Raw genomic sequence first — 27,989 nt, forward strand, 5'->3', positions numbered from 1 at the left:
AGGTGAAGAATCCATCAGAAGTTGCTGAGTAGACAATTCACCTCTGCTTTTTGTGAGATTCCACGTATCAACCAAATTGGCCTGCAAATAAATGACATCTAGGTACAGGAGTAATAATGGAACCAGCCAACATTGCCACTGAAGTGAGAAATTCCTGCACTCCAGAGCAACATACAAAAAATGGTGGAGGAGGACAACAGGTTAGGCAACATGTACTGAAATTAATAAACAGTCATTGTTTTGGACCAAGATCTTTCATCAGGACTGGCTTTTCAGCATCTACAGAATCTCTTGTGTTTACTATTTTTTGCACTTCAATACTTGGAATGTCTTTGTTTAACTGTTCCACTACCATTACAATATCTGCCTCCTCAGGCAGACTGGAAACAACTTCTGACACTCTTCAGGTGTGCTTCCCTAATTTTTTACTATTAAGCTTCAGAATTAAAATGCATATTTAAGAAAGAAGGCAGAAAAAAAAGTAAAAAAAGCCCAGCTAATCCAAACTGGATAATTGCTGTTCTATCGATCCACTGTCAGCAAAGTGAAAGGAGGTTTCACAAAACAGTACTGTCGATGGCAATCCTCACAAAACAGCTTACCAATGCTTACTGTATTTTGAAGGACCCCTTAATTCTAGACATTATCACAGTCTTTAAATGAACATAGATTAAAGAGTTAAATTTCAGGTGAGTGTAACTGCCCTTGATAGTGTGGCATCAAGAAGCATTTGCAAAACCATAGTTAATGGATTTCAATAGAACAACATTCAAATGGTCAAAATCAGAAATGGCTGCATTTGCTGGAGATCAATCGTTCTCCAAACATCACTGCAGGAACTCTTCAGGGCAGTGTCTTTGGCTCAGTCATATCTAGCTGCAATTACTTTCCTTCTAACACAAGGTCAGATATGTGGATGATTTTGCAACATTCAATTTAATTTGCAGAAACCCTTTATTTGTAAATGAAGCAACCATTCCTACACACAGGAAATCTAGGCAACATTTAGGTACCAGCTGATAAGCAGCAAGAATCATTTATTACACACACTTGATAGTCATTGACCATTTTATCAAGATAAATTCCTAATCACTTATCCCTGACATTCAATAGTATTGCCTGTGTGAATTTCCCAACCAAGAAAATTCTGGCAGCTACTAATGATTAGGATCCTAGTTGTATGAGCACATAACAATTTTGATTACACCACAAAGTGAGGGGTTGGATATCCTGTAGTGATTGACTCACTACTGACAGCCAAAACTTGCACAAGGGCACAAGTTAAGATCAAGATGGAAACCCATCATAGCCCTGGAAGAGTGCAGCAGCTCTAAAGCATTATCCAGGAGCTCAAAGCTTTTTAGAATCAGCAACCTGTTTGATCCGTCCCTTATCCACTACCCTAAACATTCATTCTCTCCATCACTGCTGCACAGTAGCTGCAATGTGTACCATCTACAAAGTGAACTGCACTTACTACTTGTCCGGACTACTATAACAGCACTTTTGGAAGCCATGCTCTTCCTCTAAGGAGGACAAGGGCAACAAAAGCATGGAAGTGCAACCGCCTGTTCATGTTGAACACCATCATGCCTTGGAAATACGTTTCTGTCCCTGCATCTTCATGGTCAGATCCAAATCTTACAACTGTACACTTAACGGCACTTCACTAAAAGGATTGCAGTGATAAGAAGATGGTTCATCACATTTCCTCACTGGAGGTGTACAATGCTGGCCTTTCTGGTATTATCCAGATGGTGAAAATTAAAATAAGGAATAAATGATTAAGGGTCTACAGTTAATTTCATAGAGTGGATTAACTGGTGTGCTTTTTCGATTGCTGCTAATGAACTTATTTTAGGTTTAGAAGAACTGCAGGAAATTTCAGTTAGCTCTCTCATAGAGGTAGTGAATAAAACCTCAGAACCTGCAATCCCACGGAGCTCAAGTACCTTATTGAAAACAATCCAGATGACCTTTGTTATGTTTTGTATCTTCAGAAACTAATCAAAAGAAATATCACAGGAGCCAGGATATCTAAATTTATTATAAATATACACACATACATACAGGTACACAACATACTATATAATACAACTACTATATAGACATCCACAGCATAGTAAATTTTAAATTTTAAATTGTCCCAGTCAGGCCTAAAGATTTAATTGCTGTGGAGGCTTTCTTACTCTAGTGGGAGAACATCTCTCAGGTGGGGGTGGGGGGAGTCACTCTGTTTGGCAGGTGAAGCTTGTGGCTGTGAAACAATCTCTGGTTCCAGGGTCTCCTCCATGGTGGTTGTCAGAGTTGAGTCTGGAACTGCAGAAGTGTCTCTGACAGCTCTGGACACCTTTTTCCTCTAACAATTGACTCTGCTCTCAACTGATCATTGTGTCATCTTCAGATGATAGCAGACACAATCTCCAGTGTGGTCTAGTTCTGTCCTTAAATTTTCCAATACCTACTTTTGATCACCTCTGTAGTCCCTCACCAGGACTGCTTGTCCAGGAGTGGAATATCGAACCCCCTTGCTTGAGGAGACCTCAATTTCTCTAAACGCCTCCTGAGTCTGGGTTTGAGGGGATCGAAGCATGAGTGCAAGGGCCAACCCAAGAACAGCATAGCTGGTGAGTTGTTGGTTGTGGAGTGTGCTGCATTGTGATATGCAAGGATATTGGTGAGCATCTAATTAAGCACTGTGGGCTCTGCTGACACTACTCACAGTGCAGTCCTTAGAATCTCAACAAACCTTTCTGCAAATTCAGATCCATTGTCACTGACTACGTGCTCTGGAACACCAGTCCGTGAGAAGAGGCTTCTCAATACATCTACAGTGTGTGAGGCTGTCGTGAAGGCCATGCAGAACACTTCTGGCCACTTGGTAGCTGCAACTGACACTACCCAGAAATTTTTGCCCATGAATGGTCTGGCAAAATCCACACGAATCCTCTGCCAGGGCAATGCAGGCCATTCCCAGGGATGGAGAGGCACTCCTCTTGGCGTCTTCTGGATGTGTTGGCATCTTGAACAGTGCATGGTGAGCTGCTTGATCTGCTGATCTATCCCAGGGCACTCGACTGAGCTTCAAGCCAAACCTTTCATTTTGACAACGTCCAGATGACCAGCATGTAGTGCCTCCAACACTTTAGCTCTCTGCTTGGGTGAATCAACGCTCAATTCCCACATAAGGCAATCTCCATCAAGGGCAAGTTCATGGCTAGTAAAAATGGTGGAACTGGGATTTCTACTGCACATTCCAGACATCTTTTGTTGCCAAGTAGGCCCGAGTCGGTGCGGGGTCTTTTCTGATTTCCCTTTGGATCAGCTCTGCCGTAATAGGGAGATTTTCAATTTGCATTGGGGAGAACATGTCAAGAGGAATGACCTGCTTTGTAGGTTTTTTGGGTATTTACTTTTCCAAGTTAAACAGGACAATCCATCAGCACTTCCATGATTATTGTCCTCTCGAGTATGATCCTGTAGCTGTATCCTTTAAGAAACAGTGCTCAATGTGCTGCTGTTAGTGGAACACCCTTCTATGGATTGAAAATGGACTCTGTAGTTAATTATCAGTCATGAGGGTAAAATCTCTCCCATACAGGTTCAAGTTGAAACACCCCAAACCAGACTCAAGACCTCTCTGTCAATCTGAGTGTAAATTTTCTCTGCACCCCTCCCCCCGCTCCTTTTCATACTGGCCACCTGTCCTCTCTGCACTCAGCCCTGATGCAGGGATTTGATCGAAAGCGTTGCAGACTGTGGATTTGCTAAGAGGATATGGAGAAGGAGGCAAGGGTTCTTGTCTCAGTTCAGTCAAAGCAGCTAGTGTAACAGAGGACTCTTTGATCTATGTGCTGTTCCCAGGGTGACACAATGAGACAGCTACCAAGTGCTACTGGTAGATCATCAACTCAGTGAAAGGCACTCTTTCATCCGCCCACAAATTATTGTTCTTCCAGCATAGCGTATTATCTGTGAGGGAATGCTGCTTGCTGGCACATTCCAGGCTGAGGACCACGTGCGAAGGAGGTACTGAAGCTTGTTGCAGCCACTGAAAGGATCTGTGGGGTAAGACTACAGTCCCGGGTCCTTCTGCTATGGACATGGAAGGGAGGAATCAGGTGGGGAAGCCCCTCAAACATTGAAAGGGCGATTTATCCGAGGGAGCAACAAGAGTGATAATGGTGCTATGGTTTGAAAAAAAGTGTCAACATGATTGAATGTATTGACCAATGTCACAAAGTATGTAAAAAAGATTTTGCTCCTATTTCTGCAAAAAAAGCTTCCCCCCCTCACCCCTTGTAGATACCGCATTCCTCTGGCAGATTGCTTCCTGCTCCAGATTCCAGTATCTGCTGTCTCTTGTGATAATCCTCGTTTACATAAAAAAAGATTTAAGTCCTCGTTGTCCACGGGAATGGTACCGGAGGATTGGAGGGAGGCTAATGTTGCCCCCTTGTTCAAAAAAGGTAGTAGGGATAGTCCAGGTAATTATAGACCAGTGAGCCTTACGTCTGTGGTGGGAAAGCTGTTGGAAAAGATTCTTAGAGATAGGATCTATGGGGATTTAGAGAATCATGGTCTGATCAGGGATAGTCAGCATGGCTTTGTGAAGGGCAGATCGTGCCTAACAAGCCTAATAGAGTTCTTTGAGGAGGTGACCAGGCATATAGATGAGGGTAGTGCAGTGGATGTGATCTATATGGATTTTAGTAAGGCATTTGACAAGGTTCCACACAGTAGGCTTATTCAGAAAGTCATAAGGCAAGGGATCCAGGGAAGTTTGGCCAGGTGGATTCAGAATTGGCTTGCCTGCAGAAGGCAGAGGGTTGTGGTGGAGGGAGTACATTCAGATTGGAGGGTTGTGGCTAGTGGTGTCCAACATAGATTTATTCTGGGACCTCTACTTCTTGTGATTTTTATTAATGACCTGGATGTGGGGGTAGAAGTGTGGGTTGGCAAGTTTGCAGACGACACAAAGGTTGGTCGTGATGTAGATAGTGTAGGGGATTGTCGAAGATTGCAGACAGACATTGATAGGATGCAGAAGTGGGCTGAGAAGTGGCAGATGGAGTTCAGAGAAGTGTGAGGTGGTACACTTTGGAAGGACAAACTCCAAGGCAGAGTACAAAGTAAATGGCAGGATACTTGGTAGTGTGGAGGAGCAGAGGGATCTGGAGGTACATGTCCACAGATCCCTGAAAGTTGCCTCACAGGTAGATAGGGTAGTTAAGAAAGCTTATGGGGTGTTAGCTTTCATAAGTCGAGGGATAGGGTTTAAGAGACGTGATGTAATGATTCAGCTCTATAAAACTCTAGTTAGGCCACACTTGGAGTACTGTGTCCAGTTCTGGTCGCCTCACTATAGGAAGGATGTGGAAACATTGGAAAGGGTACAGAGGAGATTTACTAGGATGCTGCCTGGTTTAGAGAGTATGGATTATGATCAGAGATTAAGGGAGATAGGGCTTTACTCTTTGGAGAGAAGGAGGATGAGAGGAGACATGATAGAGGTGTACAAGATATTAAGAGGAATAGACAGAGTGGACAGCCAGCACCTCTTCCCCAGGGCACCACTGCTCAGTACAAGAGGACATGGCTTTAAGGTAAGGGGAGGGAAGTTCAAGGGGGATATTAGAGGAAGGTTTTTCACTCAGAGAGTGGTTGGTGCGTGGAATGCACTGCCTGAGTCAGTGGTGGAGGCAGATACACTAGTGAAGTTTAAGAGACTGTTAGACAGGTATATGGAGGAATTTAAGGTGGTGGTGGAGGGGGTTATATGGGAGGCAGGGTTTGAGGGTCGGCACAACATTGTGGGCTGAAAGGCCTATAATGTGCTGTACTATTCAATGTTCTATAATCTATTGCTTCAGAGTGGATAAAAAGACAGAAGATATCAAATGCCAGGATGGAGTTTTATCAGTTAAGAAGATTTAAAATGCCAGCTAGACCTCCAGATTTTATTACATAAATTTTGTATGTTAAACTGAAAAGTCAAATGCATTGTCCTTTAAAGTCAATGGAATTCATGTGCACCCCTGCCCTGCACCCTCACCCCCCCTCCCCCCTCCCGGGTCAATATGTGAAGAATAACTCCTGTGAGTTCCCAACAAAATGCTTGGACCATCAATAGACGAGCACAATCCATGCAAAACCTTGCCTATCAGTCAGTTAGATCCCCCGCACTTTTACCTACCACCTGAAATATTTTTTCAGATTTTCTCTTGAACTGTAGGTTTATCCCAAGGCTATCCCCCACCCTCACCTAGGATACTCAGACCACTTATCCATTTTTCTAATCTCTGCAAACAGACCACTGGTTAAAAGATTCAAACCAGTTCACAGGGAGATCAGGACCTGGCTAGAAGTTGCCACCTCAGCACTGCATGACTGCTTTTAACACACAGACTGGGGTGTATTCAGAGTGGCAGCTACCTACAATCATCAAGTCAACATTGACAAATATGTGGAATTTATGTGCATTGAGGATGTTACCATGATTAAACACTACACTACCAGGGACGATGAAACCAGAAACTAAGGCTGACTGCAGAGGCTCCTGCACTGCTTAGGGAATGGGACTCTGTCTTCAGATTGAATGACAGGACAACTCTGAGGTCAGCAAGAGCCACAATCTCCCATGCCATCAGGATGGCAACGTGTGAGGATGCACAGAAAATCCTCAGACACCTTTGTGACACCAGGGACACGTGGCACATGTGGCAAGGTACACAAACCATAACTGAATACAAGTCCACCCTGCACATCAACAGCGGCAGCACCAACCTTCCTGATGGGCTGAATGCTTTCTGTGCATGACTTGACCAATTGAATGATGTGACATTGAGGAAAGCCCATTCTCTGCCTGAGGAATTGGCATAGCCAAGATGAGGAGGGCTCTAGCCAGGGTAAACCCATGCAAAGCTGCAGGGCTGGACAACATACTTGGTCAGGTACTGAGGGATTGTGCAACCAAGCTCACAGAAGTTTTAATGTAGATCTCAAAATTTAAAATTCAAAGGAAATTTATTATCTAAGTACATATATGTCATCATATACAACCTTTTTCTTGCGAACATACTCAATAAATCCAATAACTATAACAGAATCAATGAAGCAGTCCACAGTCCCTGAGGCTTCAAGACAGCCCTAATCATTGTGTGCCCAAGATAGCAGCAGTAACTGGCCTAAATGATTATTGCCCAGTGGCATTGATTTTTAACAAACATGAAGTGCTAAGAACAGCTGGCAATGGATTATATAAAATTCCACCTTTCAGCTACATTGGACCTTCTCCATTTCACCTACCGCCCAAACAGTCCATAAATGATGCTATAGCTCCGGCACACCACTTGTTCTGCCCATCTAGGAAACACCAGGATGTTGTTCGTCGACTTCTGCTCAGCATTTAACATGGTCATTCTTCAGAGAATGGGTAAACTGCCTTTGTTGGGACTCAACGCCCCTCTCTTTAACTGAATCTTGGACTTCTTGATGGAAAGGCCTAGCTGGCAGCAACATCTCAATCTCCATCATGCTGAGGACTGGTAGAGAAGCTTGTTAAATAGTGTGAAAAAAAACCATGCTGAGTCTCAACTTGGACAAGATAAAAGAGATGATTATGGGCTTCATGAAGACACAAGTCAACCGCTCTCTATTGCACATAATTGGCTGCGCTGTGGAGAGAGCAAAGAGCATAAAGCTCCTTGGTATGCAGATAATGAATGATCTAAACTGGACCCACAACACCTTCTCACTGGCCAAGACGGCACAGCATGTCTACACTCTCTAAAGAGATTGAGGCATGCAAGGCTCCTCACCCTCATTCTAACAATGTTCTACAGGAGCACCATCAAGAATGTCATTGTGTGGTATGGAAGCTGAAAGGCATCAGACCACAAGATCCTACAGGATAGAAAAAAACACCAAGCGAATCACAGTGGTCTCCCTCTCTCTATTTGTGACATTTACAAGGAGTGTTGCAGATGAAGGGCCCAAAGCATTGTTGAGGATCCCTACCACCCATCCTACAATCTCTTTGACCCACTCATTCAGGTACAGAAGCATCAGGATTAGGAGTGGGTAACAGCTTCTTCCCTCAGGCTGTGAGACTATTGAATATCCTGCTACCACCAAGGTCTTGTCATTAGGACAGCGAGTTGTTTACTGTTTACCTCTGCTGCACTTTACTACATGCATTTAAATTATATTTTTTATGCAGTATAATATTTTGGTTTATGTGCTGTGTGGGTGCACCATGGTCTGGAGGAATGTTGTTGGTTGCATACACACACAGACACACACACACACACACAGTCAGATGACAATAAACTTGAACTTGTGTACACTTAAAATATCTAGCAGAGAGATTATAATTGTTTGCAGTTGTTTCTGCCATTTCTCTGTTTCAAAAGTGTAAATATAGTAAACATCGATATCCAAATTTCAATAATTGTGTCTTTAATATGCAAATTATTTCCTCTGCAAAATGCACATGTGGATTTTTTACTCAAATTGGACTCACTGATTAAAGATTCTGTGCTCCCATTCTAAATATTCTTCATAACTGGGAGAAGAAACATCTATCAACAGAAACAACAGTATTGTATGAAAGTAAACTGAAGCAATCATGGAAATTCTGCAATCAAATGCAGTTAGGTTTGACATGCAGTGAATTTGCCACAAACCCTTCACTGGAGCAAGTGTCAGTTCTGTCAGTATTTCTGAAATGCCAGGCTTTTGGTTTCGTAGTTTGGCGCATTGTCAAGGGATTTTTCAGATTGAAAGTCTGTGCATCTATACATTGAGGTATTCATTTAAAACCGGAGCACTTAAGATCTGTACAAACACTGTATTTTTCCATCTCTTCTCAGCTCAGCACCTGCTGCTACCCATCTGCTGTGGAACCTCTTACGCACAACATTTATTGTCAGTCTGAAACACTCTAAATCTCTACCACCTGTGTCCCAAACCTCATCCATTGCATGATTCACTATTACATTTTAAAACTGTCATTCTTATTTCGAAGTCCTTCCGTGACCTAGCTTATGTTATGTGCATCGCAAATCCAGCAGCGTTTCTCTTCCAGCTCACCCCCCTCCTGCAACTCAGGGCTCAGCCCCTCCTACTTCCTTTGCTTCATCACTTCAATAGTCCCAGTCCTAAATGCTGCGCTTCCCTCAGCCTCCTCCTGTTGTACCAGTCGCATTGGCCAGGTTTTTGATCAAACGTTCTGAGCCCGGAGAACGGCTTGTGAACTTTTCCTCCTGACTAAGGCATTGTATAAACACAACTTCCTCTTGATCTGATCACCGAAAGCGGCTTGCTGGGATGCCGGCTTTTCCGGACAACCTGAGCCCGCAACACGCACCGCCGCGGCGATCGGCCGCCTCCCACCGGGCTCAGTGCGCAGGCGCGCTCCTCGCGATAGGAAGTGCCCTCAGGCTTGCCGGAAGTGGCTCACGCTGCGAAGTTGACATTGTGTGTGAGGGGTGCTGCAGGTTTTATTGGCGGAAAGTTGGAGCGAACGGCCGTGCAGCATGTCACTAGCAACGGACGCGTTCGTGTGCCAGATGGCAGGTAGTAATTTCAAAGCCTGTTAACATTGTTACACAACGTGAATTCGGCAGAGTCAGAGGACAGAGGGGTAGTTTTGGGCCCAGATCGGCGGGGTCGGCGGGGTGGGCGGGGGGGTCAACAGGTGGACGCAGAGCGCCTCTTTCTCTCGCGAGAACTGGTGGGAGATGTCGTGCACTGCCTTTAATTTCCGAATAAGATTGCAATTTTTTATTGTCTCGTAAGTTTGCGTGTCAGGTTATCAGTGTCTTAAATTGTGCAACTTGCCGCCTTTAGGGCAAGAGAAACTACCTGCTCGTGTTTTGTTGAAAAGACATTTATCTGTATGCTGTACTCGAAACGTGGTACTGGCAGTAGCATTAAATGTTTAAAATACTTATCAGTCCGGACAACAGCAATGGAGAAATTGATTCTAGGTCAATGACGTTTGAGCTTGGGGCAGCCACCGCGAGGACCACAATCCTGTACAGGGTTTTTCAGCTGCTGGACAGGGACAGGGAAGTTTTAAGAAATGTCATTAAGCATTACTCAATGCCTTGTTTGTGAATATAAGAATGAAAGACATTGCAAAGTTTCTTCTTAGAAATGCTTAATATTGTTTATTTTGGTCAAAATGCCATTTCAAAGCAGTTGAGATATGTTGAAAATTTCTTTTGAATGAAGTTTTATGTGGAATTCAAAGTGAAATAAAAACCGAAAATGTTGTGAACAACAGGTCAGACAGCATTTAAGGAAGGGGAAATAGCTATCGTTTTGGTCAGAGATCTGTTATCAGAGCAGAAAAAAAGAACACAAGAGGGAAATTGTCTTGAACATGAAATAGTTATACATATTACCTCTCTTTTCACAGAGTGCTTCTGTCATTTTTTTTGTGTATTATGTGAGAGGAAACAAGTTAGGTTTGTGTTACAGAGAGGGTGAAGGGATAGATAAAGAAAAGGCAATATCTCTGATTGGATGAGGCTGTGAGGATTAGATGTTGAGGTTACTGGGTCAGTAGAATGATTCACTTGATGAGCTTGTTGATTTGATGAGATTCATCAGTGTCCATTCAAAGGAACTTTGTTTAAAGATGGATGAGATAGATAGCTTTATTGCATAAATTTTATAAGAGGTTCAGGAAGCCACTTTGTTTCTTTACAATATTGCTTGTGAACCATATTAACAAACATTGAATCAGAATCTGCTTGCATACTGATATATGTCGTGAAATTTCTTTTGTGATAGCACTATGGTGTGAGGCAAAATTTATTAGAAGTTATAAAAATAAATAAATCAAAAGTTGAATGTTGTGCTAGAGTTCATGGATCATTCATAAAAATCTGATTGTGGAGGGGAAGAAGCTGTTCTGGAATGGTTCTGAATGTGGAAAATTGCAATAGTTACTTGAGTCTCGAGAAGGGAGGGAGGCAGAAGATAGGAAATAGTAGGTCAGTTAGTCTGACTTAAGTGGTTGGAAAGATGTTGGGGTCCATTGAGATTTTGGGGTACTTGGAGACATATGACAAAATAGGCTGAAGTCAGCATGGTTTCCTTGAGGGAGAATTGGTCTGACAAATCTTTTGGAATTCTCTGAGGAAATAACAGGCAGGATAGACAAAGGTGAGTCAGTGGATGTTTATTTGGATTTTCAGAAGGCCTTTAACAAGGTGCCACACATAAATCTGTTTAACAAGATGAGAGCCCATGGTATAATAGGAAAGATGCTAGCATGGATAGAAGATTAACTCAGGAGGCAAAAAGTAAATAAAGCGGGTTTTTTCTGGTTGGCTCACGGTCACTAGTAATGTGCTGCAGGGGTCGGTGTTAGGACTGCTTTTCATGTTATATATCAGTGATTTGGATGAACGAGTTGATAGTTTTGTGGATGATACAAAGATAGGTGGAGGGGCAGGTAGTGTTCAGGAAGCAGAGTGTCTGCAGAAGGACTTGGACAGATTGGAAAAATGGGCAACAAAGTGGCAGATGTAAAACAGTGTATGGACGTGTATGGTCGTACACTTTGGTAGAAGGAATAATGGCATGGACTATTTTCTAAATGAGAAAATTCAAAAATCAGAGGTGCAAAGAGACTCGGGAGTCCTCGTGCAGGATTCCCTAAAGGTTAACACAGGTTGAATTGGTGGAAGGGAAGGAAATGAATGCTAGCATTCATTTCGAGAGGATTAGAATACAATGAAAGGAGGCTGAGGCTTTACAAGGCATTGGGCCACTTATCTAAGGGAAGATAAAGGGGTAAGAGGAGTTTTTGATGGCTGTGAGCCTGCATTTGCTGGAGTTTAGAAGAAAGAGGGGGAATTTCATTGGGCTAAGTGACTTAATTCTGCTCCTATGTCTTATGGAAATGGTGAGTGTGGGTCTTCAGGCTCATGAACCACCTTCAGTATAATAGTAACATGAAGAAGGCATGATCCAAATGGAGCAAACACGAGGAAATCTGCAGATGCTGGAAATTCAAACAACAACACACACAAAATGCTGGTGGAACACAGCAGGCCAGGCAGCATCTATAGGGAGAAGTGCTTTGACATTTTGGGCTGAGACCCTTTGTCAGGACTCACGACCTGACGAAGGGTCTCGGCCCGAAACGTCAACAGTGCTTCTCCCTATAGATGCTGCCTGGCCTGCTGTGTTCCACCAGCATTTTGTGTGTGTTGATGATCCAAATGGAGGAGGGTCTTTATGGATGTCGCCTTATTGAAATCCTCTGTTGTATGGAGGGTTCTGCGTCTGTACCCTCTTGCAATCCTGTACATTGGAGGCTCCATACCAAGCTGTGATGCAACCGGTCAGAATGATCTTCACTGTACATCTGTAAATATTTCCATGAGTCTTTGGTGACATTCCAAATCTTTGCAAGCTCCAAAATAGGGTCAAGACTATAGTTTTTGACTATTGACTTTCATAAATCAGGGTGTTGGGGTGTTATGTTGAAATTGTATCGGATGGTGAAACGGCCAAATTTGGAGTTTGGTGTGCATTCTGATCACCTACCTACAGGAAAGATATCAGTAACCTTCAAAGAGTACAGAGATCGTTTATATAGTTGTATATGAATTTGAAGACTTGAGTTAAGGGATAGGTTGAATCAGTTGCAGGAGAATGCTAGAAGATCTTGTATATTGTACTAAATTAAGAAGGTATAGATAGGGTGAATGTATGAATGCTTTTGTCCCTCTGGTTAGGTGAAAGCAGAAATAGAGGCCAAAGGTTTAGGGTGAAAGATGAAATATTTAAGGGGAGTCTGAAGAAGTGGTGTGATTGTGGAATGAGCTGCCAGCGGAAGTGGTAGATGTGGTTTCAATTGCAACGTTTAAGAGAAGTCAGATAGGAACATGAATGAGAGGGGTGGTGGTGGTGGGGGGTGGGGGGTCTATGTTCCGTGTGCAGATCGATGGGACTTGGCAGAAAACAAGGCTGGCACAGACTTGATGGGCTGAAGAGCCTACTTCTGTGCTGTAATACTCTGACTGTAATGTAGTACAAAGTTCAAAGCAAATTTATCATCATAGTACCTGAGATTCATTTTCTTGGGGGGCACACTCAATAAATCCATAATTAAATATCATAATAGAATAAATAATATACTGCATCGAGTGGGCAAAAGACAACAAACTGGAAATACAAAAAGAAATAGATAAATAAGCAAAAATTACCACAAACATGAGATGAAGAGTCTTTGAAAGTGAGTCCATTGGTTGTGGGAACATTTCAGTGATGGGCAAGTGTAGTCACCCCCTTTGGTTCAAGAGCCTGATGGCTGAGGGATAATAACTGTTTCTGAACCTGGTACTATGAGTCCTAAGGCTCAAAGTTCAAAGAAAAACTTATTAACAGAGTACATACATGTGACCACAAACAACCCTGAGATTCTTTTTCTGTGGGCATACTTAATCTATAGGACAGTAACTATAAACAGGATCTGTAAACTGTAAACAAACTGTGCAAATGCAGATAAAAAATAAATAGCAATAAATAACAAGTGTGAAATAACAAGATAAGAGTCCTTAAATGAGTGTAGTTATCCCCATTTGTTCCTGTATCATCTTCCTGATGACAACAGTGAGAAGAAAGCTGTTGGTAGATGTCCCTGCTGATGGCTGCTGCTTCCTGCGACAATGCTCCATGCATTAATGGTGGAGAGGGCTTTATCTGTGACGGACCTCATCTGCTACTTTTTGTTGGATTTTCTGTTCCAGGGCATTGGTGTTTCCATACCAGAATGTGTTGCAGAGGGTCATTATACTCTATCACACATCTATAGAAATTTGTCAAAGTTCTGGATGTCAAGCCAAATCTTTGCAGACTCTTAAAGGAGTGGAGGCACTGCCATGCTTTCTTCATAATTGCACTCGTGCTGGGCCCAGGACAGGTCCTCTGAAATAATAACACCGAGGACTTTTAAGTATGTTGACCATCTTTACCCCTGTTTCCCCTGACAAGGGCTGGCTTGTGAACCTCCAGTTTTCACCTCTTGAAAAACAACAATCAGCTCCTTGGTCTTGCTGATGTGGAAAGAGGTTATTGTTGTGGCACCACTCAGCCAGATTTTCCATCTCCTTCCTATACGCTGATTCGTCACTTCATTTGATTTGGCCAGTGAGAGTGGTGTCGTCAGCAAGTTTGAAAATGGCATTGGATCTGTACTTAGGCATAAGTGTAAAGTTAGTAGAGCAGGAGCACAGCCTTGTGAATCAACTGTGCTGATGGAGATTGTAGAGGAGATGTTGTTGCCAATCTGAACTGATTGGGCTCTGCAAATGAGCAAATCAAGGATCCATTTGCACAAGGAGGTATTGAGGTCAAGTTCTTGTTGATTAGTTTTGAGGGGATGATAGTATTAAGTGCTGAGCTGTAGTCAATAAAGAGCATCTAGATTTACACATCTTTCAAAGTCAAAGTCCTGTCCCGAGCCTTTGTGGCTCATCAGGGTGGTGCTTATGCTGGTTTCTGTGGCATGAAGCGATTGAGAGTACGAGACTCCCCCCCCCCCCCCCCCGTCCCCACGGATAGGACGCCAGTCTATCGTGAGGTTGACCCGCAGCATTTTGCCAGTACCCGTTTTTCAGCTGGGTAGACTGGAGCATTGTGTGCTTAAGTGCCTTGTTCAAGGGCACACACGCTGCCTCGGCTGGGCTCGCACTCATGACCTTCAGGTTGCTAGTTGAACACCCTAACCACTTGGCCACGTGCCACACATTTACACATCTTTGCTGTCCAGATATTCCCAGGGTTGAATGAAGAGATAACATGATGGTATCTGCTGAGGACCTGTTGCGCTGATAGGTGAATTGGAGCTGATCCAAGTCACTTCTCAGATGAGTTAATATGTTTCATCGTCAACCTCTCAAAACACTTCATTTTTGTGGACTACGGTCATTGAGGCAGATTACCATGTTCTTCTTGGGCACCGGTATACGTGAAGCCTGCTCGATGCAGGTGCTTACCTCAGACAGCTGAAGTGAGAGGTTAAAGATCTCAGTGACCAAGTTGATCAGCATAGGTCTTTAGTACTCGCCCAGGTACCCCGTCTGGGCCTGATGCTTTTCATGGGTTCGCCCTCCTGAAGGCTGCATGCATGTTGGCCTCAGAAACTGATATCTCAGGATCTTTGGGGGCTGTGGGAGTTTATGATGGTTCTTCCATTTATCCTGACAGTCAAAGTGAGCATTGACTGAGGGCATTGAGGGTGTCTGGAAGTGAAGCCCTGTTGTCGCCTATGTCGATTTATTTTACTTTGTAAGAGGTGATCATATTCAAGTTCTGCCACCACTGTTGAGCATCCTTTGTTGACTCAAGTTTAGTCTGGATTTCCTACTTTGCCCATGAGATGGCTTTCTGGAGATCATACGTGGACCTCTTGTAACTTTCTTGATTTTCAGACTTACTCAAATGCCTCTGATCTGGCTCTCAGCAGATTGTGGATCTCGTGTTTCATCTGGCTGCGGAAGACTCTGAATTACTTTGTGGGAACACGCTTGTCTCCAACTGCTTTTCATAATGTTTGTGTAAGGCACAGGATAAATCCTCTGTGATGTTAATGCCCAGGGGCTTGAAGCACCTTGCCTTTTCCACCACTGACTCTACTATGAGAAAGGCATGTGTTCTGGTCTTAGTCATAACTAAACAAATTAATAGAAATGATCCTTGTCATGTTGTAGGTTTATGATTTTACTGTTTATAAATAAAGATTATTTTCCACCAATATGTGATGCACATATGACTATCCTACAGATCAGTTATGCATTAATAATTCAGATATTAATCACTAAATTCACAAGTTTGTTTTGTGAAACCAAGATTGTTTTGTTTATATCAATTATACATTTTCTTTATGCAAACCATGTAAATAATCAGTATCTGCAATTGCTATTACATAAATGTACCTTTTTTTTTGCTCTGTATAGTTGATAGCACTTTTGACTACTGCTTTCTTTATGTGGAGGAAGTTTACATTGCAGACATTACAACTGTTCTTTTGGATTAAACTGAAGATGTAGAATTATCGAACAAAAACAATGTACTGGGTTTGCTGAAAATCTGAACTAAGTATCGTAGTGGAAATGCTCAGCATGTCATGCAGACTGCAGAGAGTTATTAACATTGTTATATTTCATCATGGAATCATAAAAGGGTTATAAAGGAGAAGGCTATTTGGCCCATCATATCTGCATTAGCTTTCTCTAGGGCAGGGATTCCCAAAACCCTTACTTAATGGTATTGGTCCATGGCATAAAAAAGTTATGGACCTCTGCTGTGGCACAACTCTCTAATTCCATTCACTGGCTCTTTCTCTAGCTCTGCACTTTTATCCTACCATATGTTTATCCAATATCATCTTGAAAACCATAGTTGAACTTGCTTCTACATCGGCAGGCAGTACATCCCAAACTCCAACCACGTAGTGTAGATAAGTTCATTCCTTGTGTCACTCCTAACTCTCTTCCCCTATATTTTGATCTTTCATCTTTGTTGCTCCACCACCCTCGTGCAATCCACCCTGTCCAGAACCCTCATCGTTTTGCACACTGTCACCTCCCCTTGGAAGCCTTCTTCGGTTATACTTCCCGACACTTCCTCCGCTACATTGACGACTGCATTAACACTGCTTCATACAGCTCATCAGTTTTATCCTCTTTGGATCTGATGTCCACCCTGCCCTTAAATTCACTTGGTCCATCTCTGACACCTCTCTCCCCCTTCTTGATCTCTCTGTCTCCAAACTGTCAACTGACATCTTCTATAAACATACTGATTCCCACGGCTATCTTGACTATACTTCTTCCCACCCTATTTTCTGTAAAAATGCTATTCCCTTTACTCACTTTGCCTCCACAACAGCTGTTCCCAGGATGCGACTTTCCATTCCAGGACATCAGAGATGTCCTCCTTTAATAATAAATGGAGTTTTCTGCCCTCTAATAATGATGCTGCCCTCACCCTCATCTCCTTCATTTCCCTTACATCCATGCTCACCCCATCTTCCCACCGCCACAATAGTGATAGAGCCCCTCTTGTCCTAACCTATCACCCCACCAGCTTACACAACTTCTGCCATCTCCAAAGAGATCCCACCACTAAACATAGATTTATCCCACTCCTCCCCAACCCCGCTTCCCACAGTGATCACTCCCTCCGAGATTTCTTTATCCACTCGCCCTCCCCACTGATCTCCCTCCAGGCACTTATCCCTGCAGGCAGCCTAAGTACTACACCTGCCCATAACTTTCCTCCCTCATTTCCATTCAGGGCCCCAAACTGTACTTGCAGATGAGGCAATACTTCACCTGTGAATCTGCTCGGGTTGTCTGTTGTGTCCAGTGCTCTGGATATGGCCACTTTTACATTGGGGAGACCTGTCGCTGAGCACCTGCACACCAAGTGGGACTTCCTGCTGACCAAGGATTTTACTTTGTGCCTGGACGAGGCCACCCTCAGAGTGGAGGAGCAACACCTTGTATTTCGTCTGGGTACCTTCCTACCTAATGGCATGAATATCGATTTCTCCTTCCAGTAAACAAATTCCACCCCCTCTTCTTTTTCCCACTCTGACCTTTTACTTCTCCTCACTTGCCTATTATTTCTCCCTGGGTTCCCTCTTCCCTTTCTCCAATGGTCCATTCTCCTCTCCTATCAGATCCTTTCTTCTCCAGCTCTTGACCTTTCCCACACACCTGACTTCACCTATCATCTTCCAGCTAATCTGTTTCCCCTCTCCCGTTACCTTTTTATTCTGTCCTGAAGAAGGGCCTCGGCCTGAAACGTCAGCCATCTGTTAATTTCCATAGATACTGCCTAACCTGCTGAGCTTCTCCAGCATTTTGTGTGTGTTGCTTTGGATTTCCGGCATCTGCAGACTTTCTCTTGTTTACATCTCCCCTTAGCTTTCTCTTCTCTAAAGAAGCAATATCAGCTTTTCCAGTCTATCTGTAACTGTTGTCCCTTATCCCAGGAACTATTGCTCTAAATCTTTCTTGGACTCAATGTAATGTCTTCACATCCTTTCCTCAATGTGGCAGCCAGAATTGAACATAATACCTCTGGTAGAAGCTGTATTTGTATTTTAGAAAGGTACAGCATAATATACCTTGTACTCAATGCCTCTGTTGATAAAGCTCAAAACTATATAATAACCTCTTTAGTAAACTATCTTGCCATGCTCAAGAACTTGTACATTGATGATCTACTGTCATTGTGGTTCTGTGTCCCTTTAAAATCAATTCCTTTATTTTTTATGACCTCTCATTCTTTCTACAAAAAGCATAATTTTACTTCTCCATATTGCACCACCTACCGTACATTTGCTCCTTTCCCCAGCCCATATTTACCTTGCTATATTCACAGTTCACATGGTGAACCCACACCCCTACTATTTAGTTTAAAGCCCTATCCACAGCCATAGCTGTGTGATTTACCTGGGCCCTGGTCCCAGCATGGTTCAGGTGGAGCCCTTCCTATCAAAACAGCTTCCTCTTCTAATCCTGGTGCCCATGTTGCACAATTCAAACCTACTCCTACACCAATCTTTGAGCCATACATTTAGCTATTTGTTCTTATAAACACTTTGCAAATTTGCACTTGTCTCTGGTAACAATCCAGTGGTTATTACTTTTTTGGATCTCTGTTTAATTTAGTTCCTACTTGCTTAAATTCCCTCAGCAAAATATGATCTGAATCAGCAGATTCTATTTCCTTGTTTTTCCTATGTCGGTGGTATCCATACGGACCACAACCACTGTATCTTTCCCCTTCACTCCAAATTTTGCTGCAGGTCAGATGAGATATCCTGAGCCCTGGCATCGGGCAGACAACACAGCCTTCCGGACTATTGACAGAGAATTGTGTCTATTCCTCTGACTAAACTATTCCCAATTACAACTGCGTTTCTCTTTTCTCCCCCTCTTGAATGGCTCCCTGAGCTATGGTTGCCCATCCTTCCTACAGACCCCACTTTCTTCCTATCAGGGAGCAACAATCTCAGTCCTGGTAGGCAAACTCTTGGATCCCCCTTCGTGACTCACTCGCAGTCACATCCTCTTGTCCCTGGCCACAAACTGATTTTGAAGTAGTTTATCTAATGAGTGTGACTGCCTCTTAAAACATAATGTCCAGGCATCTCTCCCTTTCCATTGAGGCATCATATGTTTGAAGCTCAGATTATAGGTAATCAATTTTGAGCCTGATTTCCTTGAGCAATCAGCATTTGCTGTAGATGTGGTCACCAGGAATCACAATGGGGTCCATCAACTCCCACATCATGTAGCTAAATTATCTGATCCTGCATCCTTATTTAATTTGTTGTAATTTGGTATCTTTTTCAGCTAACTGTGTGATAGAAAAGAAATCCTAACCTGCTACTCACCTGTGCCACATTGCCAAAGCCTCTCGAGTTAAAGACTCAAATCTTGGTCTCCTCTGTTGGCCCACTCACACACAGACTCATCCAAAATGTCCTCTGGGACCTCGGCCTCCACCTTTTCACTCCAGAACCTTAGTTGGACACTCTAACTCCGCCCATTCCAGAAAAGGGCACTCCCATAATGGCTGCTCTTCTTAAATTTCTTGGACCAATTTAAACTCACACACAACAAGACTTGCTCTTTACAATGATTCCTGCCCTTGCACAGATCTTGCTTTTGTTACTTAAAGGGACTGCAATGGCCATTTTCTCCAATATGTTATCACTTCTGCTGTGACTGTTCTGCTGTTGGTTTAAAAGAAATTGTGATGGAGAAATCTGCAATATTGTTATTCTAAGTCATCATTTTATGTGCATGACCATGTGTGATTATTATTTGACTTGTCTGTGGAACAGCTGTCCTAATTTGGCTCTCTTACATGTTTACAAAGGTGATCAGGCTGACAGCAACTTTACCTTGTTCAAGTTCATTGACTAGGGCAATGCTACAAAATATGTCCCATTATATTTCTTCTCTGTATAAAAGGAAAAGTACTGGTTCAACTGGTTGATTTGTTAAGTCACTTCAGATGGCATTTAAGAGTCAATCACATGGGGTTAATCTGGAATTGCATTTGGATCAGACAGAGTAGGGATGGCGGAGTTAAGAAATACATGATGTAGGATATTAGCAAATAATATTTTATAGTAGTCTGTTAGCTTTTCATAATTGCCATCAACAACATTAATGTTTTTCATGCAAATTATTAGCTGAAATCAAAATTCATAGTTGCCAAGATGGAATTGGAACTCGTGGATAAAAATGATATTGTTTGGTAAATATACTAACATTTAATTTAAAAAATGCCACAAATTGTCAACAAATTTCTGGTTGACAATTAGTGTCATTTATCCAAACACAAAGACCTTGTGTAAAGATGTGACTAATCACATCAACACAAGTTGTCTGTGTTTTATAGAAAATGGGAGTAGTTATAAGCTATTTGGCCCTTTGATCCTTACTGATGATCAGCACTGGTGCACCTCAGGGGTGTGTGCTTAGCCTACTGCTGTAATCTATATATCCATGACTGTGTTGCCTAGGCATAGCTTAAATTTATAAATTTGCTGATGATACAACCATTGTTGGTAGAATCTCAGGTGGTGACGAGAGGGCATACAGGAGTGAGATATGCTAACTAGTGGAGTGATAACGTAGCACTCGATGGCAATAAGACGGAAGGGTTGATTATGGACTTCCAGAAGAGTAAAACGAAGGAACACGTACCAATCCTCATAGAGGGATCAGAAATGAAGAGAATGAGCAGTCTCAAGTTCCTGGGTGTTAAGATCTCAGAGGATCTAACCTGGTTTCAACATATTGATGTAGTTATAAAGAAGGCAAGACAGCGGCTATACTTTATTAGGAGTTTGAAGAGATTTGGCATGTCAACAAATACAGTCAAAAACTTCTAAAGTTGTACCTTGGAGAGCATTCTGACAGGCTGCATCACCGTCTGGTATGGAGGGGCTACTGCACAGAACTGAAAGAAGCTGCATAAGGTTGTAAATCTAGTCAGTTCCATCTTGGGCACTAGCCCAAGTATCCAGGACATCTTTAGGGACCAGTGTCTCAGAAAGGCAGCGTCCATTATTAAGGACCTCCAGCACCCAGGGCATGCTCTTATCTCTGTTACCATCAGGTAGGAGGTACAAAAGCCTGAAGGCACACACTCAGCAATTCAGGAACAGCTTCTTCCCCTCTGCCATCCGATTCCTAAATGGACATTGAAGCTTTGGACACTACCTCACTTTTTTTTTAATATACAGTATTTCTGTTTTTGCATTTTTTTAAAATCTATTCAATGTAGGTAATTGATCTACTTCTTTATTTATTATTATGTTTTGTTTTATTATTTTTTTCTCTGCTGCAAAGTTAACAAATTTCATGTCATATGCAGGTGATAATAAATCTGATTTTGAAGAGTTAGGTGGGGAATTTATGTGGACCCTTCTGAGAGGACCTGCAGAATGCGGAGGAAGTGACAAGTGATGTAAAAGTCATTCACAATACAGTGAGTGACAGTCATCTTCCTGGGACCAGTATGGCGTAAGCTAAGCAATAATTGTCAGAAAGGCAGCAGTGGAACAGTAGGGATTGCTGCAAACTCAGATTTTGTTGGCACTTGTCAACTGTAAATCGATAGTTCCAGCAGGGATTACTAAATAGAGATGAAAGGCAGTTTGTTTTTATTGTCCAGGAATTCCTTGGAGCTGTTCTAGCGCTACACATTAATAAGGTTTCCTTGCTATTGTAATATTCTAACAGTAGAAGGGAAGCTGTTTTAAGAAAATTCCCACCTTTTGTTTTCCTTCATGGACAATCTCAAGGGTGCTAAAGTAATTTTACTTCTTGTTGGGCATGTGTGCAAAACAATGTAATGATCCAATTTCTTCTATATTGAAAGATGATTTTGCCAAAGGTAAACAGGGTATCAGAAAATAATGAAATAGAAAAGGATTTAAGACTAGTAAAAGCAATGTTTGATCCCTTATGACAGCACCCCTGAAATAGCAAAATATATCAACTCAGAAATTAGATGAACAAGTAGTAAAGGTACAGTTGTTTTAAAAGTAACTTTAATGTTCATTTAGTTTAGAATAAGCAGGCAACCTGATATATATTAAAAAAATCTCTATCTAAACATTTTCTTGTGCTTACTTTTCTGTGGCATTGGATGGTAGATCCTGCCCATTCTCTGCTTTTGCTTCTCGAAGGATGCCCATGATTGCATTTTTCGTAACAATAGCCCTGTGAGCAGCCTTGTTGCTGTGTCTGCAGAAACCTTTAGAGACAGTCGAAAATATCTGAGAGACAGAATTCTGCAGGTGCTGAAATCTGGATCAACACATAAAGTGCTGGAAGAACTTTGCGGGTCAGGTTCTATCTATGGAGGGAAGAGGATGGTTGATGTTTCAGGTCCAGACCCCCCCTTCTAGATGAGAAAGATGAAGTTTGTCTCCGTTTCAAGACTGTCTATTCAGTGGTATGCACTGTAAGTACGCTGACTTCTACAATTACTTTGACCACACCTTCTCTCACCCTGTCACTTGCATGGATAACATTTCTTTTTCTCAGTTCATTCATCTCTGCTGCATCCATTCCACTACAGGACATCCAAGCTGTTCTCCTTTTTCAGAAAATGGGGTATTTCCCTACTGTTGTTCTGCATACTTGTCTTCACCCTATCATTACCCAATCCTTTCACCATGCACCCCCCCCCCCCCACCCCCGTGGCATAACCAGGTTGCCCTGGTCTTCACCTGGCATCCCACCAACCTATGCATTCAACATATTCTATGCAACTTCAGGACAATACTACGGGACCCTATTGCCAGTCATATCTTTTCCTCTGCCTCCACTTTCTGCAGGGATCACTCTCTTCATGTCTGCTCATCCCTCTCACCAATCTCCCTTCCTAAGCACTCTGCCCTGTAAACGTACAAAAGATACAGCTGTCCCTGCATGTCCAACAGTAGAGGGGAAGCTGTTCTGAAATCAGAATCAGGCGTAATATCTCTGGCATATGTCATGAAATTTGTACTGCAGCTGAGGTATTACAATATATAATGAAAACTATAAATTGCAATAACAGGTTCTATATTTTTGAAAAAGAAAAGTTAAATTAGTGCAAAAAGAGAAGAAAACATTCTGAGGTTGCCTTCATGGGTTCATTCTCCATTCATAAATCTGATGAGAGGGGGAGGAAGCTGTGGGCATTTTCATGTGTCCTCATTATGTTGCTCAGCTCCTCCAGTGTCTGCCTGAGGTGGAATGTGCACCCTTATTAGGATCATGTTCAGAAAACTCCATTTGCAGATAAAATCGATGACATTTGACTGCTAGGTGAACAGGAATGAGAGACAGAATGGCCACATTTGTGCACCATGATGAGTTAATCATAAAGCATATTTCTATTCCTCTGCCTTTAAAATACTCTGCTGTCTTGTCTTTGACTAGAATCGTGAAGCCGTCAGCCTGCAACTTTGCATCCGAAATGGCGGGAGATAGACATGTTTCTGTGAAACAAAGTACACAGCAGTCCCTAATGTCCCTCTGTTGAAGCACTCTTGCTCTGAGGTTTAATTTCCAGACTCTACATCTGCCACCATGAAATCCTTGCAAAACTGGTGTAAGCTTCAGTATTTGGATGGACGGAATAGACTTACTAAAGAAATTAGTGCTACGTGCATATTTCTCTGAACAACCAAATCCTCCTTGGGAATAAAGTGCATTTATTTTCCTTCATCTTTTATGAATGTGCATCAGTTTATAATTTCATGTTCATGTTTCTTATGTTATACGTGAGATGAAGTAGCAATACTATATAGAAATGTTATTTTTCAATTGTCTTTTAAAAAGATTGGTATTAATAATTTTTGAACAGGTTCACTACCTCTGCCCAAGACCAAATAGTTTTGATTCTTGTGTTTTACAGGAATTAGTTATGACTAATATAAATATCCACTTTCTAATCTTGCGGTCCTACCCACTTAAGGGAAAGGCTTTGGGAGTAAACCCTGAGGACAAATCTGGAACTGGAGTCCTTAAGGCTGTCTGATGTTGCTTTCAGCCTCACTCTGGCAACTCCTGCGATGTCACTGGTGCCAAGCTGTATCGGCCCTTATCCTTCCCTTGGACAACATCGGTGGCGTGGAGAGGGGAGACCTGCAGCTTGGGCAACTGCTGGTCTTCCAGACAACCTTGCCCAGGCCTGCGCCCTGGAGAGGACAGACTTTCCAGGTGCAGGTCTGGCGAGACTAACAAATGCCAAAGAATCTTCCAAAGGTCAGGAATCATTCCTCCAGTAGTGCTAGAAAGTTTGTGAACCCAGATCTTCACGCAAGTCCTAAAACTAGATAAAGAGAATCCAGTGAAGTAAATAGCACAAAAACATTATTCTTGTTCATTTATTTATTGAGAAAAATGATCCAGTATTTCATGTATTTGTTGGGAAAAGTATGTGAACCTCTAGGCTAATACCTTCTACAACAGTTATTTGCAGTCTGGTGTTCCAGTCACTGAGTTGAGATTGGAGGTGTAGGTTGTAGAGGTACCCTGCTCTTTTTTTAAAAAAAAAGACACACAGTCAGGTTACTGACAGAGCCTGCTCTTCCTAAGAAAGAACTATTTATGTGCACTACGCCTCAACCAAAACAACTATCAGAGGACCTTAGAAGAAGAACTGTAGCAGTGCATGAAGCTGAAAAAAGCTAGAAAAGCATTTCTAAAGACCTGAGTGTTCATCAGTCAACAGTAAGAGAAATTGTTTACAAATGAAGGAAACTCAGTACTGTTGCTGTTCTCCCCAGGAGTGGGCATCCTGCAAAGATCCCACCAAGATCACAATGTGTGGTGCTGAAGGAGGTGCAAAAGGGTAATACCAAAAGATCTGCAGAAATCACCAGAACTTGCTAAAGTTTCGGTTTATGTGTCTATTGTAAGAAAAGCACAGAAAAAGAATGATATTCATGGAAGAACACCATGGAGGAAACCACTGCTCTTCAAAAATAAAGCATTGAGCATTTTGGCAGAAATGCACATTTCTATGTTTGGTGGGAAAAGGGCACTGCACACCAACACCAAAACCTCATTCCAACTGAAGCACAATGGAAAGATCATCCAGGGTTGAGGTTGCTTTTCTGCTTCAGGGTCTGGACAGCTTGCAATCATTGCAGGAATAATGAATTCAAAATTTTGTCAAGGCACTTTACAGGAGTAGCAGTCTGTCACCTGAAGCTTAATAAAAGTTGGATATGCAACAAGATATTGATCTGAAAGACAAAAGTAAATCAACAACAGAATGATTTAAAAAGAAGAAAATTCATATTTTGGAGTGGCCGAGTCAAAGTCCTGAACTTAGTCTTATAGAAATGTTGTGGAAGGACCTGAAGCAAGGAGTTCATGCAAGGAAGCAGTTTTGTAAGCAGGAATGGTCGAAAATTCCTCCAAGCTGATGAGCAGGACGGATTAATAGTAACTAGAAACATTTGGTTGAATCTATTGCTGTACAAGGGAGACACACTAGTTAATGAGAGCAAAGGTTCACACACTTTTTCCAGCAAATACATGCAATATTGGATCACAAACAAGAGAAAATCTGCAATTACTGGAAATCAAGCAACACACACAAAATACTGGAGGATCTCAGAAGGCCAGGCAGCATCTAGGGAAAAATATACAGTTGATGTTTTGGACTGAGACCTTTCGCAGGACTCAACAGTCGACGCTTTGGCCCAAAACCTCAACTATACTTTTTTCCGTAGATGATGCTTGGCCTGCTGAGATCCTCCAGCATTTTGTTTGTGTTATGTACCATATTGGATCATTTTTCTCATTAAGTAAATGAAGAAGTATAATGTTTTTTGTGTTATTTAATTGGGTTTCTTTATTTTGTTTTAGGACTTGCATGAAGTTCTGATCACATTTTAGGTCATATTTATGCAGAAGTAGAGAAAATTCTACAGAGTTCACAAACTCTTTCTAGCACCACTGAATATACAGGAACATTTTATATGTTACTCTGCTATTGAAGAGTGAGAGAGTAGAAGAATTAATGAAAAATGGGACAGCTCAGCAATTGTTGGGAAATTATTGAATATCACATTAGGATAAATCGACAGAATGCCCTGAAAACTTTCAACTGATCAATGAAACTTGCCTTGAGTTTAAAAAGGGTAGGTCATGCCTGACAGACCTGATTCAGTTTTTGAATTGGTGACACAAATTTTAAAGAGGGGAATGTCTTTGCATGTTTTAATATGGACATCCAGAAGACGTTTGTTAAAGCAAATGCTAGCTAAAATTTAAAGATCAGGATGGCAAAGCATTGACCTGGTCCAGAGGTTGTTTCCTGTTCTCAGCTAATGGATTATAAACTGGTCCTGTATAAAGTGTGTCAACTTTTTATTATACTGATAATCGGTAGTAACAGGTTCTTCCAGCCCAATGAGCCCGCACTGCCCAATTACACCCATGTGTCTTTATAATGTGGGATAAAGCTGGGGCACCCAGAGGAAAGTCATATAGTCATAGAGAGAAAGTACAAACTCCTTACAGATAGTGGCAAAATTGAACTCGGATCACTGGCACTGTGATGGTGTTGGCTAACTGCTATGCTAAAGTGCTGTCCCCTATCATAATAGAATCATAAAACCAAAATCGTAGAATGATGCACATAGGGAAGCCCCTTGGTCCATAATATTTGTGTCAAAACTTTGTAGAACAATGTGGATGATTCCATTCCTCTTGGACACTCTACAACTATTTTCTCTCTAGTGCATATTCAGTAAAATTTTTGAAAGTGGCTTAAAGCTATCACAAATGCTTAGGGCCTCAGCTTTTCACTAGTTTGTAAATAACTTTTCACACTTCACAAATGGCACCAGTTGATGGTGTCAACTTGCTCATTGCAGCGTTTCTATCGAACATGAAGTTATAGAATTCATTTCCTACGTAAGCATTGTACTGATAGCCTTTTATATGCTTGAAGTTAGCAGTTGTTGCAGTAGGACATTTGGCTTATTGAAGTGTTTTGAAGGAGCTATAATTCTCACCATACCTTTTTTCTTTTCCTTTGTGTACTTTAGAGGACTGGACTAATTTTAAGGTGTTTTCAAACTCTGTTTAAAAGGAATAAATTGCATTGTGACTGCAATTATGCATTGTGTCTTATATTTTGAGCAACTTTTTTTTACCTAGTAAGTGCAGTATTTAATGAATCTGTGATTGACAGTTGGCAAGGCTGTGTAACTTTACACAATGATTGTAAGGCTGTAATGATTTGCATAAAATGTGTTGTTAGTAAGGAATAATAGTGAACTGTATTTTCCCCTATTCCAGACATTCTTATTTTATAATTTTTGTGTGAAAATGGCAGTTCTTGCTTGTTTGCACACAATTTATTGGCTTTGGCTGCTCTTTGACATCACAGTTAGGTGCTGTACATGTTGAGTCAACACGTTGAATGGCCATCACTAGGGAAATTGGCCACTTCATTCTTGTCCATTGTTAATATCTGTACACCGTATGTCCAGTTCATTAGGTGTGGGTAAACTAAAGTGAATTTGTCTTTACTCCCATTACCAACTGAGGGTGCTGGAAGAACTGTAACACATCCTGTACTACACTTATTTAGCTTAATAAATATTTTTGCCATTCATATGAATAGAAAACAAATCAGCTTGAATCTGTTTGAGTGAGGTGCCAAAACAACCTCTTGTTCAATATCAGCAAAACCAAAGAGCTAGTAATTGACTACAGGGGAAGAAGCTGGAGGTCCATGAGCCAGTTCTCATTAGGGGAATGGAGGTGGAGATGGTCACTAGCTTTAAATTCCTTGGCGTCATCATGTTAAAGGATCTGTCCTGGCACCAGCACATATGTGCCATCAAAAAGAAGGCACAAATGAGCCTCTACTTTCTTAGAAGTTTGTATGGATTCAGCATGTCACCA

The 27,989-nt window shown here is 41.9% G+C and overlaps 1 protein-coding gene across 4 annotated transcripts in view; it reads left to right on the forward strand.

Annotated features, from left to right (window-relative positions):
- Window positions 1–27,989, forward strand: part of hoxd4a (homeobox D4a) — a 155,360-nt gene that overhangs the window by 62,085 nt on the left and 65,286 nt on the right. The window contains exon 1 of one of the 4 annotated variants that reach the window (XM_059966724.1): window positions 9,422–9,579. The exons of the other annotated variants lie outside the window; for them this stretch is intronic. Coding sequence (XP_059822707.1) covers window positions 9,540–9,579 — 40 coding nt within the window. The 5' untranslated portion in view covers window positions 9,422–9,539. Of the gene's footprint in view, window positions 1–9,421; window positions 9,580–27,989 lie in introns of those variants that run through there. 4 annotated transcript variants of the gene reach the window in all.

Source organism: Hypanus sabinus, chromosome 4 (genome assembly GCF_030144855.1).
Source record: "Hypanus sabinus isolate sHypSab1 chromosome 4, sHypSab1.hap1, whole genome shotgun sequence".
NCBI classification, from domain to species: Eukaryota; Metazoa; Chordata; class Chondrichthyes; order Myliobatiformes; family Dasyatidae; genus Hypanus; species Hypanus sabinus.